The sequence below is a fragment of the Lepidochelys kempii genome, chromosome 1, assembly GCF_965140265.1.
Source record: "Lepidochelys kempii isolate rLepKem1 chromosome 1, rLepKem1.hap2, whole genome shotgun sequence".
Taxonomy (NCBI): Eukaryota; Metazoa; Chordata; order Testudines; family Cheloniidae; genus Lepidochelys; species Lepidochelys kempii.
The window spans coordinates 287,883,855-287,900,857 of NC_133256.1; the positions used below are offsets into that span (position 1 = coordinate 287,883,855).

A 17,003-nucleotide genomic window follows, 5' to 3' on the forward strand; every position below is an offset into this window, starting at 1 on the left:
TTGGCTCAACTATATCACTCAAGGTTATGAAAATTTTCATACCCTGTGCAACATGGTTAAGCCAAACTAAGACGATGTCTACACTACAGACCTTACAGCAGCAAAGCTGTACTACGGCAGCTGCAAGGTTTCCCCATGTAGCTGCTCTATGCCAATGGGGGAGAGAGAGAGCACGCACACGCTCTCCTGTCAGCATAATTAAGCCACTCTCAACAAGCGGCAGCAGCTATGTCAGTGGGAGGCCGTCTCCTGCCAACATAGCGCTGTCCATACTAGCACTTTTGCCAGTGAAACATACGTCCATTGTGGGTGTGTTTCCCCCCCACACCCCGATGGACAAAAGTTTTACTGACAAAAAAGTGGTAGGGCCAACATCCTTAGCACCAGGGTAGACATTGCTAGGTCAACAAAAGCTTTTGCCTCTCAGAGAAGCAGATCTACTACAGTAACAGAAGAACTGTTTCCATAGCTGTAGTAAGCGTCTACACGAACATGGTGTATCTGCAGCATTTCTTGCTTAGACATACACTAAGCCACTGCAAACTTCTGTGAGAACACTTTCACTGTGGTTTAAGAGGAGCTTGCTTCAGTTTAAACTTAAACCAATTCCTAATCAATTTAAAGTGAACCAAAATATGCCTGTCTTAAACTGAAGTGCCCACATATCCATTTACACTGGTTTAGCTAGATCAGTTTTAAAACTACACCATTAAACAAACAGGTGAAACATTCTCTTTTAGACCTGCCCTTGCACTAGTCATTCAGCATTACATTTTGTCTCTTTAAATCACCAAATATATACATGCACACAGGTATTAAAATATGCATATTTTTTCTGAACCTGGAAGCTTTTATTCCCCCCTTTTAAATCTATAATTATTTGCTGCTGAAACATATGTAATGGACTACATAAACACACCAACATAGTATTTATTATTTTAACTAGTTATAACATGGTAGTGCCCAAATAAGAATACAGCCCCCACTGTGCTAAAAAGGCAAATACACAGGCTAACTTTGTTAACTCTTTGACTTGGACTAACCACAAATTAAAGCTGGTTGGAAAAATTCCAGCAAAACTTTGTCTAAACTTGCAGACTTGATTAAAATGTTTTACAGAAAGTTTGATTCTGACAAATTTCTGATGGAAACCTATCATCCAGCCAGATTTTGAAACTGAAGAGTTTCCTAGCAGTTCACACCCCCAGCTGTCCTGCAGCACGTCTGGTGGGCTGCTGGGGATCTGGGCTTCAAGGGTCTGCCACTCTGGGTCAGCCTGCAATGTGGACTGCCTCAGAGTCAAGAACCCCAAGGCTTTCAGGCTAATGGGTAACCCAAGCTGCCTGACTTCCAGGAATCTGGTGCTGGAGAAGATAACTACTGACATGACAACAAGAGTCTGGTCAGTTTCACTGCCGCTATTCAGTGAAACTAACAAGAATCACAATGTAAATTTCAGTCAACAGCATCCAGGGTCCCTGACAGAGGTGGGCAAACTACAGCCCGCGGGAGGTCCTGCCCAGCCTCTGAGCTCCCAGCCAGGGAGGCTAGCCCCAGCCACTCCCCCTCCCCCACAGCCACGCCGCCACACGGGCAGTGCTCTGGGCTGCAGGGCTGCACGCTCTTGCAGGGCAGAGCGGTGGCGTGTCTAGCTCTGGCTGGGCGGCACGGCTGCCAGACATGCTGCTCTGAGCAGCATGGTAAGGGGGTCGGGGCGTTGGATAAGGGGCAGGGAGTCCCATAGGGCAGAGGTTCGGGGAGCGGTGGGGGGTTCTGAGAGGGGCAGTCAGAGGGCAGGAAGTGGGAGGGGTCGGATAGGGGGCAGGGGCCAGGCTGTTTAGGGACATGTGCACAGCCTTCCCTACCCAGCCCTCCATACAGTTTCTCACCCCGATGTGGCCCTAGGGCCAAAAAGTTTGCCCACCCCTGGTCCCTGACTCCCTGCAAACCACAAGGGAGGCAGCTGGGAATCCTAGAGAGTGTTTCCAAAATGAAATATACCACATTTTAGTGTTTTTAAAAAGAAATATTGTAAGATTTCAGTTTCATGAATACTTACAATTTTTTCTAACTTTTGTTAGGATTCTTGTCAGGGGTTCCCTCCCCACTCTGAACTCTAGGGTACAAACATGGGGACCCGCATGAGAGACCCCCTAAGCTTATTTCTACCAGCTTAGGTTAAAAACTCCCCAAGGCACAAATTCTCCCTTGTACCTTGGATTTGGTAATGCTGCCACCACCAAGTGACTTAGACAAACTCAAGGAAAGGACCACTTGGAGTTCTTACTACCCCCTAATATCCTCCCAAGCTCTCACACCCACTTTCCTGGAGAGGCTTCAGAACAAACAAGATTAGCACAGACCAACCGTTGGTTTTTTTAGGACACTAAAAAAAAAAAAAAAAAAACAACCCACAAACACACAACAATCAGATTCTAAAAGAAACAGAACTTTATTAGAAAGAAAAAGGTAAAAAAAGCACTTCTATAAAATTAGAATGGAAGATAATCTTACAGGGCAATCAGATTCAAAAACAGAGGATTTCCTTCTGGGCCAAACTTTAAAGTTACAAAAAGAAAACCAGGAATACATGTTCCTCTCAACACAGAGAAAAAAAAAATCACAAGCCAAAACAAAAAATAAGCTAACGCATTCCCTTGCTAGTACTTACTAATTCTAATGGAGTTGGATTGCTTGCTTCCTTGATCTGAGTCAAGCAAGCACACAGAACAGACAGACCAAAACCTTTCCCTCCCCCCAAGATTTGAAAGTATCTTGTCCCCTTATTGGTCCTTTTGGTCAGGTGCCAGCCAGGTTACCTGAGCTTCTTAACCTTTTACAGGTAAAAGGATTGTGTGCCTCTGGCCAGGAGAGATTTTATAGTACTGTATTACAGGAAGGTTGTTACCCTTCCCTTCATATTTATGACAATTCTAGATTAAGTTTTTCTGAAAACTCAAATTTTTGCAGAACTGAAATCTGGTTTCCCAGCCAGCTCTGCTTATAATGGGAAGTAAGCTACAAAACTCAAACTACAGAGAAATGACTCACATCTAAAATATGTTGACTTAAGAAGAATAGCTAATGTGACTATATGGAGAATGCTTAAGAAGCCAGAATATAAAGTAGAGTAAGTTAGTATGCAATACTAGTAGCTGAAAGCCCATGCTATCACACAGGTATAATTCATAAAGGCACGTAATTCATAAGAGCCAGAAATGGCTGATGCAATCCAGTTTAAGTTAACAGACCATGAATTCCAGTGATGATTGAATCTGGTGATATTCTAAACCAATGGCTTTCAACCTGTGATCAAGGAATCCCTGGGGGTCTGCGAACTATGTCTATAGGGTCCGCGAAAAGTTGTCATCATCATAAAGTAGTGGTTTTCAACCTGTGGGCTGCAGACCCCTAGGGGGTCTGCAAACTATGTGTAAGATTTCCAAAGGGGTCTGTACCTCCATTTGAAATGCTTTAGGGGTCTGCAAATGAAAAAAAAAGGTTAAACAAATACTATTCTAAACTAAAAGAGCTCTCTTCCACACTTGTAGCTATTTCCATCTCTTCACACTGACTCAGACATTTTAGGCTTCAGAGTCTTATTATATAGATATGTAAATGGAAATCTACATTAACAATAAACTCTTAACTATGGTTGTCACAGCACCTTTACTCAGCCTCACTGTGCCTTACTGCAGTGGGAAACCAAGATTATCTTGAGGAGCTCGGTATCTTTTATTTGAAACTCCCCATGTTCACCCAACCGGAAAGCAACTTCCATTTCTTCCATGCAGTATACCAAGAAACTGAATAATTGCTTTATATTTAAAATTAGATTAGAAACAGTTGCACAGTGATTAGGAAGAATACTAACAAGAATAGATAAGGTATTCCTGGACCCAGTGGATATGTCTACACTGCATCTGGAAGCAAGCATTACAGCCTGGGATCCACAGACTTATGCTGGCACTAGAGTACTAAAGCAGCATGGACAGTGCTTCAATGTTGTGCCTCAGGCTGAAGCTCAGGCTCTGAAGCCCACATGGGGGGAGGGATAGCTCAGTGGTTTGAGCATTGTCGTGTTAAACCCACAGTTGAGATTTCAATCCTTGAGGGGGCCATTTAGGGATCTAGGGCAAAAATTGGGGATTGGTCCTGCTTTGAGCAGGGGGTTGGACTAGATGACCTCCTGAGGTCCCTTCCAACCCTGATATTCTAGGATTCTTCCCCACAACTGCAACATCTACACAGGTATTTTTAGTGCACTGGTGCGAGCCCCGCTACAAGTACTGCAGACATATCCAGAAGGTTTCCGTTTAGTGCAGCTGCCCAGGATGGTGTTGAAGAGAGAAAAATTCTCTCTCTTCAAAAACAAACATTCAGAATCAGCCTCCATCCAAATAACTAAGGGTCATAGTTTGAGCAAATATTACTGAATTCTATGATGATCAAAATGCAATTAATTCATGTTACTTACCCTGCTGAATCCAAGTTTCCATGGCTCATTTTTTAACATCTCATCTAATTTTGGCAGTGTCTCATCTTCAGGAGAAACGTTTTTTTTTTCATCACTTTTGCTGCTCTGTTTGGTCACTTTATGCCAGCTCATCGCCTTCATAATATTGCAAAAATGACGTGGTAGAAGTCTTGGCAGGAACTCCATTATCAACGGGAAACTCAAAGCTACCAAAACAGTCTTTCCTGTAACTACATATTCATCACAAACCAAGAAAGTATTTATTAATACACAAAAAGTGTTCGCAGAAGGCAATTCGATTACTTAGCTTAGGCTTTATTCCAAAAAACGTAAACAAAACTGGTTCTTTAGTTTTCTGTTTGAAAAAGCTTTTATATACTACTGATATGAGTAAGATTACTAAAATAGATTAAAAAAATATTTTTTTACTTTGATTAAATTGTGCATTTGACAGAATTATGTATATAGTCAGTTTCACATTCGTAGTCAAGTCTACCTGCCCTGATATGTACACAACATTCACAGTATTATATATATATAAAATCTGGTAACCTGAAACATCATCCAATCTTTAGTTCAATCAAATGTCAAGTTAAGCAGAACTGCCAGGACTTTTGAGTGAAATGGAAGTTAACTCTTAACAGATCTTCATTTAAGTGCGTTCTACTATTCCTTTTTTTCCCCTCCAACTGATTCCTGTTCCATCTATATGGTATAAGACCCAGGTCATGCAAAGACTTGCATATATGCTTAACTACAAGCATGGGAGTAGTCCCCTTTATGTGCTCAGGAAAAAATCTTTGCAGGATCAATACTGATTTACAAACATGCTCTACCAGCACATTAGCATGGATAAAAATCTTAAAAGCATAACTCTGTTATTTTTATAATCCAATAATATATAAGTTATACTTACATGATTGCATAATATAATAAAAAATATCAAAATTTTTCATCTCAATAGATTTGTTCCCTTTCTGAAGATTTAATTTCGACTCTTGAAACTGATTAAGTTTTTCTTCAAGGTTTCTGAAGTTCAGGGAAGATCTCTCAGAAAAACACTTAAAAAACTCCTCTATAAAATAGTCAGGAACACAACACTCTTTAAAAAAGAGTGAAAAAATTGCGTTTTGGTTTTCCCCTATATCAGTTCGTAGGAAGTATGACGGATATCCTTGCACAAAGTACTTTGATTCCACCAATTTAACTTTAACATTAACTTTCCACCAAGGGCCAACCAATGGAAAACATCCAACCACTTCATACGTCTTTTGGGATCTTTCATCCTGTATTATAACTGAAATTTTAAAAGTACAATTTGTTTAAAACTTTATTGCATTTTGCATAACAAATTCACTAAGTAAAAGCAAACAAACCAAAAAAATTTAAAAATTTTTCAGATGTAATATTGCTTTTAACAGTAGTAAGTTTAAAAAAAAAAGACACCTCAGACATAATCAAATAATCAATTTAAAAATCATGCTTATGTTCCTGTAGGTGGCTGAAGTCAACAATACATCAAATAATTTTTGTGGTATGAATTATTTGTATGAGCAGTTAAAGCTGCTTACTAATAGTCAGATTTTGCACTATTTAAATCAATTACAGTTTTATGTTTTTGGCGATATGCTTAAAACTAATTTTAACTTCATTATTTCAAAAAAATGACAATATTTTGTCCAAAATCATTGAGTTCTTGGACATTTTGATTGCAATAAAAGACATGCAACCCCTTGCTATATTATAGCTGTATACACTTTAATATAAGCTTTGTTATTAGTTTATGGTAATACTTTCCAAACATTCAAAGCAGAGACAGTCCCAGCTCTGAGAAGCTCACAATCTAAGGAAAGACAGACAAGTAGAAAGAGGTCAGGGAAAGAGAATACAGCTTAACTCTACTATTTTCACATTTTATTTTTGTTACAAAAGTGACAAGAATTAATTGATAATCACACTAAGTGAACAAAGTGTGTAATAAAAGTACAATCATAACTGGATTTGAACACACTATCTTTGCAATACACACCAGGCAGGCTCCATATAGCCGGTAAGCTACACATTTTTTTATTCCAATTGAAACAGTAAGAACTTAAAAAATATAATACAGTAGAAACTAAATTATTGTAAAGTCTCAGGGAAAATCCAAAACTTTTGGATAATCTGGTTCAGAAAAATCAAGAAGCAAACTTGGCAGACTCAGCCAATGGTCAGGTATTAGACATTCCCACCTAGAGACTAGGTCTATCCTATAGAGACTATACTGGCATAGCTACTTTGCCATAGCTATGCCAGCATAAACCCATAGAGTAGGCATAGGGAACACAAAGGTTTTTCCGCTAGAGTATGCTCACCACCTTCCCAAGGGATGGTAGCTACACTGACGGAAGCATTCTTTCATTGACATAGCTGTGTCTGCACTGGGGGTAAATCAGCATAGCTACACTGGTCAGGGATGTAATTATCCGACCCAAGTAGCTATGTTGACCTAACTTTTAAACGTACACCAGGCCAGACTGACTAGCTAGCAGCTCAGCAGAATTTCAGGGTACAACAGAAGTAGTTGTTTTTTGGTAGTTATTTCAGTCTAATGTCTTAATAAATCTTCTAATGTATATGCTAATCTGAGGTTTCAGGCAATGAAAACCATATATGTGGAAGAAACATATAAGGAGACAGGAAAACATTTAAGTCTGTGCTCCTGGGTGCTGGTAAAGTTGAAGACCTATCACACTGTGGGCCAATTTCTATATAGCTGGACTGATGTAATAGAGTAGAACTGGGGCCTATGCTTTTAAAGCATAGATTCTACCAGGAGCTCATACAGGACATTCAGTTCCCTGCTTTAAAATAATTTAAATAGCTAAAAAGTTGAAACAGGCAAGGACTAGTCTAGTGGCCATCTATGTCTATTTGGTCACCTATGTCTCTTTAGCCAATAGGGAACAAAAAAAAAAAAAAAGTCAGGGTGCCATTGAACTCTACACTTAAGTGGGATAAATATTTAATAACTCATAAAATAATGAGCCAAGTGAAGGAATTAGGAACATTTCCCATAATTTGGTTATAAATGAGTATTTATAAATGATATGGGAAAATTTGTGAGATTTTCACATACTGCAAAACAGCTCACAGGATGAGCAAATGGCAACAAACAAATATGACTTAGTATTGCCATAACAAGTCACAAATTCCTTATCTCTTCAGCCCCACAGAAATGGCAAAGGTTTTTTCTAACTTGACTTAGTCCTTATCAAAACTAGAAACATTATGCTGGCAAACCCTCCTAGTATAGACACACTTATACAGGCAGAGAATAATAGGGTTAAAAGGAATAGCCAGTATGGGTTTGTCAAGAACAAATTATGCCACACCAAATCTCATTTCGTAATTTGACAAGGTTACTGGCCTAATGGATGGGAGGAAGCAGTAGACATGTTATATCTTGGTTTTTAGTAAGGCTTTTGACCCAATACCACATGACATTCTCATAAACAAATTAGGGAAACGTAGTTTAGATTAAGTTACTATAAGGTGGGTGGACAACTGGTTAAAAGACCATACTTAAAGAGTAGTTATTAATGGTTCACTGTCAAAATGGGGGGGGGGTCTCTCATGAGGTCCCACAGGGGTCAGTCTTGGGTCTGGTACTACTCAGTATTTTTATTAATGACCTGGCTAATGGAGTAGAGAGTATGCTTACAAAGTTTGCAGATGACACCAAGCTGAGAGGAACTGCTAGCATTTTGGAGGAAAGGATTAGAATTCAAAATGACCTTGGAAACTGGAGAATTGGTCTGAAATCAACAAGATGAAATTCAATAAAGACAAGCGCAAGGTACTTCACTTAGAAAGGAAAAATCAAATGCAAAACTATAAAATGAAGAACGACTGGATAGGTGGTAGTATTGCTAAAAAGAAACTGGGATGTAGTGGATCACAAATTGAATACAAATCAACAATTTAATCCAGTTGCAAAAAGAGTTAATATTCTTGGGTGTATTAACAGGAACGTATTATGTAAGAGACAGGAGTTAAACAGTCTTGCTCTCTTAAGCACTGGTGAGGCCTCAGCTGGAATAGTGTGTCAAATTCTGGACACCACACACTAGGAAAGATGTGGACAAACTGGAGAGAGTCTAGAGGAGAGCAACAAAAATAATAAAAAGATTTAGAAAATCTGACCTGTGACGAAAGGTTAAAAAAATGGGCATGTTTAATCTTGAGAAAAGAAGACTAAGGAGAGATCTGATAACAGTCTTCAAATATGTTACGGACTGTTATAAGGAGGACGGTGATCAATTGATCTCCATGTCCACTGATGGTAGGAGAAGTAGTAACTGGCTTAAATTGGCAGCAAGGGAAATTTAGGTTACATATTAGGGAAAACTTTCCAATTACAACGGTAGTTAAGTTCAAGGAAGGCTGTGGTATCCATCTTGGAGATTTTTAAGAATAGTTTGGAAAGACACCTGTCAGGGATGGTTTAGGTTTATTTGGTCCTGCCTCAGTGAAGGGGACTGGACTTGTTGGCCTTTCAAAGTCCCTTCCAGCCCTTCATTTCTATGATTCTATCTTTCGCCAGTAGAGCTTATACCAATTCCCTGAGAGACAACATAAATTATAGCAGCTAATGCAGTTTTAGGATAGTATAAGTGCATCTGCACCAGTACTTATTCACCAGTACAGCTATGGTGTTAAAAATATATCACATTCTTAACCGACATACCTATGCCAATATCAGTTTTAAATGTAGAGCAAGCCAGATTCTCAAATTTACATTGACATAGCTAAATAACTCAGTTGTGTGGAAAAAAACCACACCCCAAGTGCCATACCTATGTCAACATAAACTTCAGTGTAGACAAAACTAGGTTGACAGGAGAATTGCTTCTTGGAGAGGTGATGTTCTTCTAGTGATGAAAAGATCCCTTCTTTCGCTGTAGGCTACATCTATACTCAAGGTTATGCTGACATAGCCATGGTGCAGCAGCTTTGCTGCTAAAGTACCCATATCACAGATGTGGCCTAGGAAAAAAAATGTAGGGCTTTTAGACCAAGTTAATTGACATATGAAACCCCACTTAGCGCCTAGCTCCTAAATGGAACTACTATAGTGTGGGTGCATAACTGGTTGGAAAACTGTTCCCAGAGAGTACTTATCCGTGGTCACAATCAAGATGGAAGGGCATATTGAGCGAGGGTCCTGCAGGGATCAGTTCTGGGTCCGATTCTGTTCAAGATCTTCATCAAATGATTCAGATAATGGAATAGACAGCAAACTTATAAAATATGCTGACAATACCAAGCTGGGAGGGGCTACAAGTGCTTTGGGGGATAGGATAAAAATTCAAAATGATCTGGATAAACTGAAAAAACGGTCTGAAGTAAACTGGATGAAATTCAATAAGGACAAATGCAAAGTATTCCACTTAGGAAGGAACAATCAGTTGCACACATACAAAATGCGAATGGGTCACAAGCCAAATGTGAGTCAACAGTGTAACACTGTTGCAAAGAAATCTAAAATTATTATAGGATGTACTAATAAGAGTGTTGCAAGACAGACATGAGAAGTAATTCTTCTCCACTCTACTCCACGCTCATTAGGCCCCCAACAGGAGTATTGTGCCCAGTTCTGGGTGCCACATTTCAGGAAAGATGTGGACAAAATGGAGAAAGTCCAAAGAACAAAAATTATTAAAGGTCTAGAAACCATGATCTATGAAGGAAGATTGAAAAAACTGGGTTAGTTTAGCGTTGGAGAAGAGAAGACTGAGAGGGGACATGATAACAGTTTTCAAGTACATAAAAGGTTGTTTCAAGGAGAAACACTGTTCTCCTTAACCTCAGAGGATAGGACAAGAAGCAATGGGCTTAAGTCACAGCAAGCACAGTTTAGGCTGGACATTAAGAAAAACTTCCTGTTGGGGTGGTTAAGCACTGAAATATATTGCCTAGGGAAGTTGTGGGATTTTTTAAGAGCAGGTGTACGGTACATAGAACAGTATAAACAAGTCATTGTCTATAAGAAATTTTAATTTGTGCTGACTTCTTTAGTGCTTTTTACATAGCCTGTTGTAAAACTAGGCAAATAGCTAGATGAGTTGATGTAGCCCCTGGAAGACCTCTGCGTACCCTGGTTGAGAATCACTGGACTAGATGACCTCTCGAAGTCCCTTCCAGTCCTACGATTCTATGATTGACACAGTTTACCACCTTTAAAACTGTGATGGTGTAATGGAGCGGACTCACCCGGCGGTGCCTCCTCCTGCTCGTCTGCGGGAATTAGCGTGTCAGCCTCTGGAGCACCCTCTGCCGTCTGGTGATCTGCCTTACCAATGGGCCTGGTGCCTCCTCCCACTGGGGTGCTGCCCCCTGGCAGTAAACCCCAACAATCCCTGAGGGTCTCCCCTCCCTGGGGAACCCCCACCCACTACCCCCCACCTCGTCTCAGTCTTGGCTACTGCCAGTCGTTGCTTAGTCCCACTCCCCAGGGCAGACTGCAGTGTATCAGCCACTCATCACCGGCAAGCGGGGGTGGGACCCGCTGCCTCTGTCTACCAATGGGCTGCCGCCTTGCAACCCCAGTACCTAATAGGCCCTAATCTAGGCCATGCAGCCTAGGGGTTTCCAGGCCAGAGCTCCCCTGGCCTTTCCCCCTCAACCTAGGTCCTCCCTCAGGTCCCTGCAGCCAGGCCCTTCTCTCTCTGAACGCAGAGAGAGACTGGCTAAGCTTCAGCCTAGCAGCCCCTTTATAGGCCCAGCAGCAGCCACCATTTCCCCAATCAGCCTAGATTTTCTTGCCCTCAGCCCTAGCTCTCTCCCAGGACTGACTTTTAAGCCCCACAGGGCAGGAGCGGGTAACCACCCCACTACAGATGGGCTAATATGATTTTAAAGGTATTAAACAATGTCTATATTAGGTGTTAAGTGGGTTTCAAAAGTTAGCTAATGCAAGTTTTAAAAACATCTGTTTCCTATACAGTACTCTAAGCAAAGCTTTACAAGCCACAGGACCGTGGGCAGGCCCCTGCAAAGGAGCCATGAGAAACCAGTGCCAGGGAAGCCTTGGGGGAGGGAGGGAGGGAGGCAGGCAGGCTGAGGTAGAGATTTCCCTACAGCACGCCCCCCCCCCCCAGTGGGGGCGTATACCCTCCCTGAATTTCCCCAACACTCCCCCTCCCCCAGTGGTTAACTAGTTACAAGCAGTGTTGCTAATTTAGTCTTTGGTAGGAAATTTGCATTGAAATTGAAACTGAAACATTAATACACACTTTAGAAGCCTATTCAGTGTAAGATAAAATACTTCTACCTGAAAAAGTATACTAGGTTTGAAAAGCCTGAACAAAGACTAGCTTCTTCACACAGCTGATGTTTTTTCTGACACTGTCAGCGCATTCATTTTGGCAATGTTGGCCAACATTATAATTTCAAATTATGATTTGTAAGCAAGGTCTGAATGAGCACTTGCTTGAGCCCCAGCACCTCTTTCATTACAAATTCAGCACTGGTCACCCTCAACTAAACTGAACTCACTAAGCAAGGGGTTTGGATGGCAGAGCCTGGGGGAGGAGACATGGGTTTTGCTTGGTGATGTGGGTTGTGCCTAAGAGTCACAGGCACTATTTGACCTGCCCCTCTCCCCTATTTAAAGATAGAGCTTATTAGGCTCCATAGAGAGTCTTTTGTTTTAAGTGGTCACTAGAGCTGAACTCACTAATAATTAGTTTTAAGTGCTTAGAGCTGCTGCAGGACAGCATTTCTGTCGAGGAAACAGCTCAGCCTGCACTTACTGTGAGGTTCCCCCACTGAGAACTGAAATCACTGAGAGCTGGGTGGAACCTCAAGAGACCAACCCGTCGAGGTCACAGTAGCAGATGGCAGCAGTAGCAGGTGATGTCTCAGGGCCATCGGCAATGGAGAGGTGGAGCAAACAGTGGCACGACAAACAACAGTGGCCAGAGTGAGCAGCCAGCGTAAGTAGCTGGAGGAATGAGCAAGAGGACTTCTCTCCCACGCCCTCCCAGGATGGGAGGTGAACTCATGTGAAAAGAAAGCACCTCTGAACTCTGGATCTTCACTGACCAAGTATTAAGTCTCTGCGTATATTATCTTGATGTCAGTGGTAGGCCAGTAGATGAATTTCTAGACGTTCAGGTTATAGAAGACACATTGGCTGCATCTCTGACAACCCACATCTTAGAAGAGTTGAATGCTTGTAAATTGAACCCCAAAGAGATGGCTGCTTATGCATTTGATGGAACTGCAAACTTCTCTGAATGTCATAATGAAGTACCAGCTTTGCTCAGAGAAAAGTGTAATTCTAATCTCTCCTATACACACTGCAGAGGCCATCTATTCCAACTAGAACTAATATGAGCTGCAGAATCTTCAAAAGGCACTTAAAAAGCTATAAATTTAATGTGTTCATTATACTTTTTTTTTTTTTGCAAGCAAGAGTCCCAAAGGATTGAATGTCTTGGAAAATATAGAAGATACATTGGGACTGAAGTTCAAATTAGTCCAACTTGGGAAAACCCGCCGGCTTTCTCATGAGTGATCCTTGGCTGTTGTCTTAAAATTACTGTAACCACTATTATTGGCTTTGGAAAGTATCTACCAAGATGGGACAGATTTAAGTGGTGACGCTAGTGGACTACTTTTGCTACTAAGTTCAGAGAAGACAATAGCCATTCTCCTTTGTAGGTCTACTGTGAAATCACTTGGGTCATTAAACAATGCCATCCAGGCATCTGCTACAACAGTAGTAGATCTCTGTCCAGCAGTGGAGCTACACTTGGCTCAATCAGGGAGCGATCCATTAAAAAAGTACTGGAAAAAGTAAAGACTTCAGTTCAGAAGTTGACTAATTAGGGCACTTAAATGAAGACAAGAAGTGTTTGTTAAGCCAGCTTAAAACGTAAAGTACACAGATTGATTCTTACATCTCTACAACAGCAACTTCTGGATTCTACTCAACCTTTATGCAGCTTTTACAGATGCCTGTCTCATAAAACACTGACAGTGTGACGCACGACCTGCAATGGGGTTGCCAAGTTATCAGGACAGAACAGAGAATTTGAATGCAGAGTGGAATATCATATGACAAACAAATGAAGATTGGACTTCAACTTCTTATCATCACCAGTGGTTTGACCCAACTTTTGTGCTGTTTCCTGGGATGAAAGTAGGAATTCATCTCTTGCTACTCCCAGTCACAACAGCTACAGCTGAGCGTTCTTTTTGCCTCATTGAATAGAATTCTGTGTTCTGAAAGAAGTCACCTTCTGTCTGACCATGAGCCTATCACGAAGGACTGGAAGTACCAGACACATGAGAAGCCACCAAAAATGAATGCACTGCATTTGAGAAGTCCATTAACAGAGCTGTGCAAAATTACAAGAAACCAAGAAGGATGTAGCTATAGCACATCATAGTGGGTGCTATAGGTGTAGCCAACTTTCATTTGTGTGATGATTTAAAAACATGAGTTAAGTCTAATAAAATGGTCATGAAACATTTTTCAGTTTTTACTCTGGTGCCATAAAGCCCACCTTCACCCTAATGGTCTCACCCCTCATCAGTCCTCACCCACCCTCCTCCATATTTTTGAGCACACACACACAATTTCAGTTCCTGGGGGGAAACACTGGGCTGAGGGAAAGGAAAGTGCCCCACCGCTGGCTTACTCCAGGCACTTAGGAACAGCGGAGAGTTGGGTAAATGTATCACCGAAATACACAACAAAACCCTCCCTGCCAGCCCCCTCAGAGGCACTGCCTGACACTCAAGCCTACGAGGGAGCGGGTGGGGGGGTGAAGGGACGAGGCGGGCCGTGCCCCGCCCCCCATAGGCGGGAGGGAGGCGGGCTCGCGGGGAGGGTCTCCCTGCCCTGGCGCGCCGCTCCTCACCCTTTCGGCGCGCGGGCAGGGAAGCCCGGAGCACCCGCCCGCTGCTGCACAGCTCGGAGGCGTCCAAGAAGAGCGGGTCGGGGTCCGGGTCCGGGTCGTCCTGCTCCTCCTCCACCTCCGTCTCCAAGCCCTTCGCCGGCAGCAGCACCCCGCACAGCTCGCTCACGGGCCGCGTCCTCCCGCGGGCCAGGGCCATGTTTCCTCCCCGCAGCGCCGCCGCCTCCTGGGCGCGCCCGCACTGAGGGGCCGCACGTCCCGCCGCTGCGCCCTGTTCCCTCTTCTCCAGCAGGCCAGGCCCTTCCGCCTCTTTCAGCGCCGGCCCCCCCAGCCACTCCCCCTCCGCGGAGGGGGCGGGACAGGGCTCAGCCACTGCCCCCGCCCCGTGGTATTGCCCGCCTTGGGGGGGCGTAGTGAGACGGTGGCTGCGCTTCCCCGTCCTACCCGCCCACCTCCCGGATTTTCCAATAAGTGCACTGGAAGCTGCATAGGGTCCCTCTCTCCTCTCCTCCCCCGCGTGCCAGGCCCTCCCTTGGGAGGAAGCTGCTGGCCTTGCGGGGGGGGGGGTCTGGCTTTCATTGATCTACACAATGGCAGCCACAGTAGGGGCTATAGTAGTGTGAGGAGGAAACCAAGCTGGCAGGCGAGTATCCTGTTCGCTACAGCTCACAGCCAAGGCCTAGCCCGCTGTTGGGCCTGCTCTGTAAAAGTGCAGCACCACCCCATGCTCACAAGCTATTTAAAGCTTTGCTGTAAGCTATTGGGCCCAAGCTATTAGAGAGAAATAAGGTGGTTGAGCGAATATCTTTTATTGGACCAGCTTCTGTTGGGGAGAGAGGTGAGGGACTAGTTACTGCTGATAGTTACAAAAGGTCCCGTTGCCCCCCTCCCCTCCTGCTGGTAGTAGCTCACCTTACCTGATCACTCTCCTTACAGTGTGTATGGTAACATCCATTGTTTCATGTTCTCTGTGTATATAAATCTCCCCACTGTCTTTTCCACTGAATGCATCCGATGAAGTGAGCTGTAGCCCACAAAAGCTTATGCTCAAATAAATTTGTTAGTCTCTAAAAGGTGTCACAAGTACTCCTTTTCTTTTTGCGGATACAGACTAACATGGCTGCTACTCTGAAACCTGCTGATAGTAAAGGGGCACCATTTTAAGGTTGTGGTGGTGTTGCATTGCCCCATACATGGTACTTGCAGCACAGTCCAAATTTAGCCTGAACAGACCTTACCAGGACACTGTGAAACTGACTATACACAAAGTGCCATCAAGACAAAAAACTGAACAAACTAGAAAAAAGAGGAGACTCTCCCCCCCACACACACCCTAATCTCTTGGTTTTCGTAATCCTACTTGTTAGTTTATACAAATTTTTCAGACAGAAATGTGATTTTTCAAGTTGACATTGTGACTTTAGCTGTGATCCTAAGTTTCTGCCCACCTGGAGAGGAATGCAGGACTCCTGGCCTCCTACGGAATTCCAGACATGCATGGTAAATAAATTTTTTGGGGGAAACAAGCAAATAAAATATTGCTTTCATTAAAATATTGTAAGTTCAGGTTAGTAGAATTTGTGCCTCCGCTGGTAAATTTTCATAACAATTTTGCAAGCATGACTCAAATGCAAAATGTATTCATAGCCAAGGAAGAATGAGTAACTTGCACCAAGTTCCTTGATATTGCTTACATATCAGTTCCTCAGTTCCATACCCTTGCATGACAGTTGCTCTTAAATGTTCTACAAGTGTTGGTTGAAGATTTTTTTAAAATGCCCAAAGAGTAATAATTGTTGCCTCAAAGAAGGCAATAACCGCCAGACATACAGCCCAAGACTCCCCACCCCTTTAAATATGTTCCCCAGTTAGGCTCCAAAATACATGACCCAATTTTTCAAAAATGAAACTGATGGGTGAAAAACTGGACCACTTACTTAGGAACCTCAATAAGGATTTAGGGCTCTGATCCTGTTCCTATTGAGATCAACAGCAATGGTAACCTTGAGTTCAGGGATGCAAGATAATGCCCTATGTGCCTAACTTAAGCACCCATTCTTTCAAGTCTCATCCCTAATATTTTAATAAATACTTTGTCCTTCTACAGCACAATCTTCCAAAGTTTCACAGACAAGTTCATCATCACATGCCCTTCTTAGCTAAGATATATCCCCATTTTACAAATAGGGAAACTAAGGCAGAGAGAAATTAAGCAACCTGCATAAAGGAAGTCTGTGCCAAAATAATAATAATATATAGGTCTTATAAAGAGAAGCCAGTGTTTTAACCACAAGACTATCCTCCCCCTACTTTGAATTTCATATCAACACACAACAAACATTTGGAGGATGCACTGGAGTTTTAAGTGCTCACCAGCTACTAGTAGGCTGGCCCAGATCATAGGAGAAGCTTGGTTTCCTTTCATGACATATGAGCCTGATTCTGCACTCATGCAACATCTGGAACTCAAGCAGGGCCTTTTTTACAGCAAAATACCTGTTTCCTACCCTTATGGCTTTAAAGGAATCCTGTGCATTGCTAAAAGCACATCAGGGATTACCATCCAGCTTATTGTGTGGCCAGAGGAACCCAGGCCAAGAAACCTCTCTCTCCCA

General features: G+C 42.7%; 1 protein-coding gene across 7 annotated transcripts in view; it reads right to left on the reverse strand.

Annotated features, from left to right (window-relative positions):
* HELB (DNA helicase B) overlaps positions 1–14,829 on the reverse strand; it is a 38,129-nt gene extending 23,300 nt beyond the window's left edge. For 2 of the 7 annotated variants that reach the window (XM_073327859.1, XM_073327857.1), the window contains exons 1-4: positions 14,392–14,829; positions 5,394–5,774; positions 4,478–4,707; positions 3,459–3,482 (exon numbers count right to left, since the gene is read on the reverse strand). In XM_073327859.1, coding sequence (XP_073183960.1) covers positions 3,459–3,482; positions 4,478–4,707; positions 5,394–5,774; positions 14,392–14,587 — 831 coding nt within the window. In that variant the 5' untranslated portion in view covers positions 14,588–14,829. Of the gene's footprint in view, positions 1–3,458; positions 3,483–4,477; positions 4,708–5,393; positions 5,775–6,274; positions 6,321–8,180; positions 9,506–14,391 lie in introns of all 7 variants that reach the window. The other 5 variants (XM_073327862.1, XM_073327863.1, XM_073327861.1 and 2 more) reach the window with 5 other exon arrangements.
* Between the last annotated feature and the right edge of the window lie 2,174 nt (positions 14,830–17,003).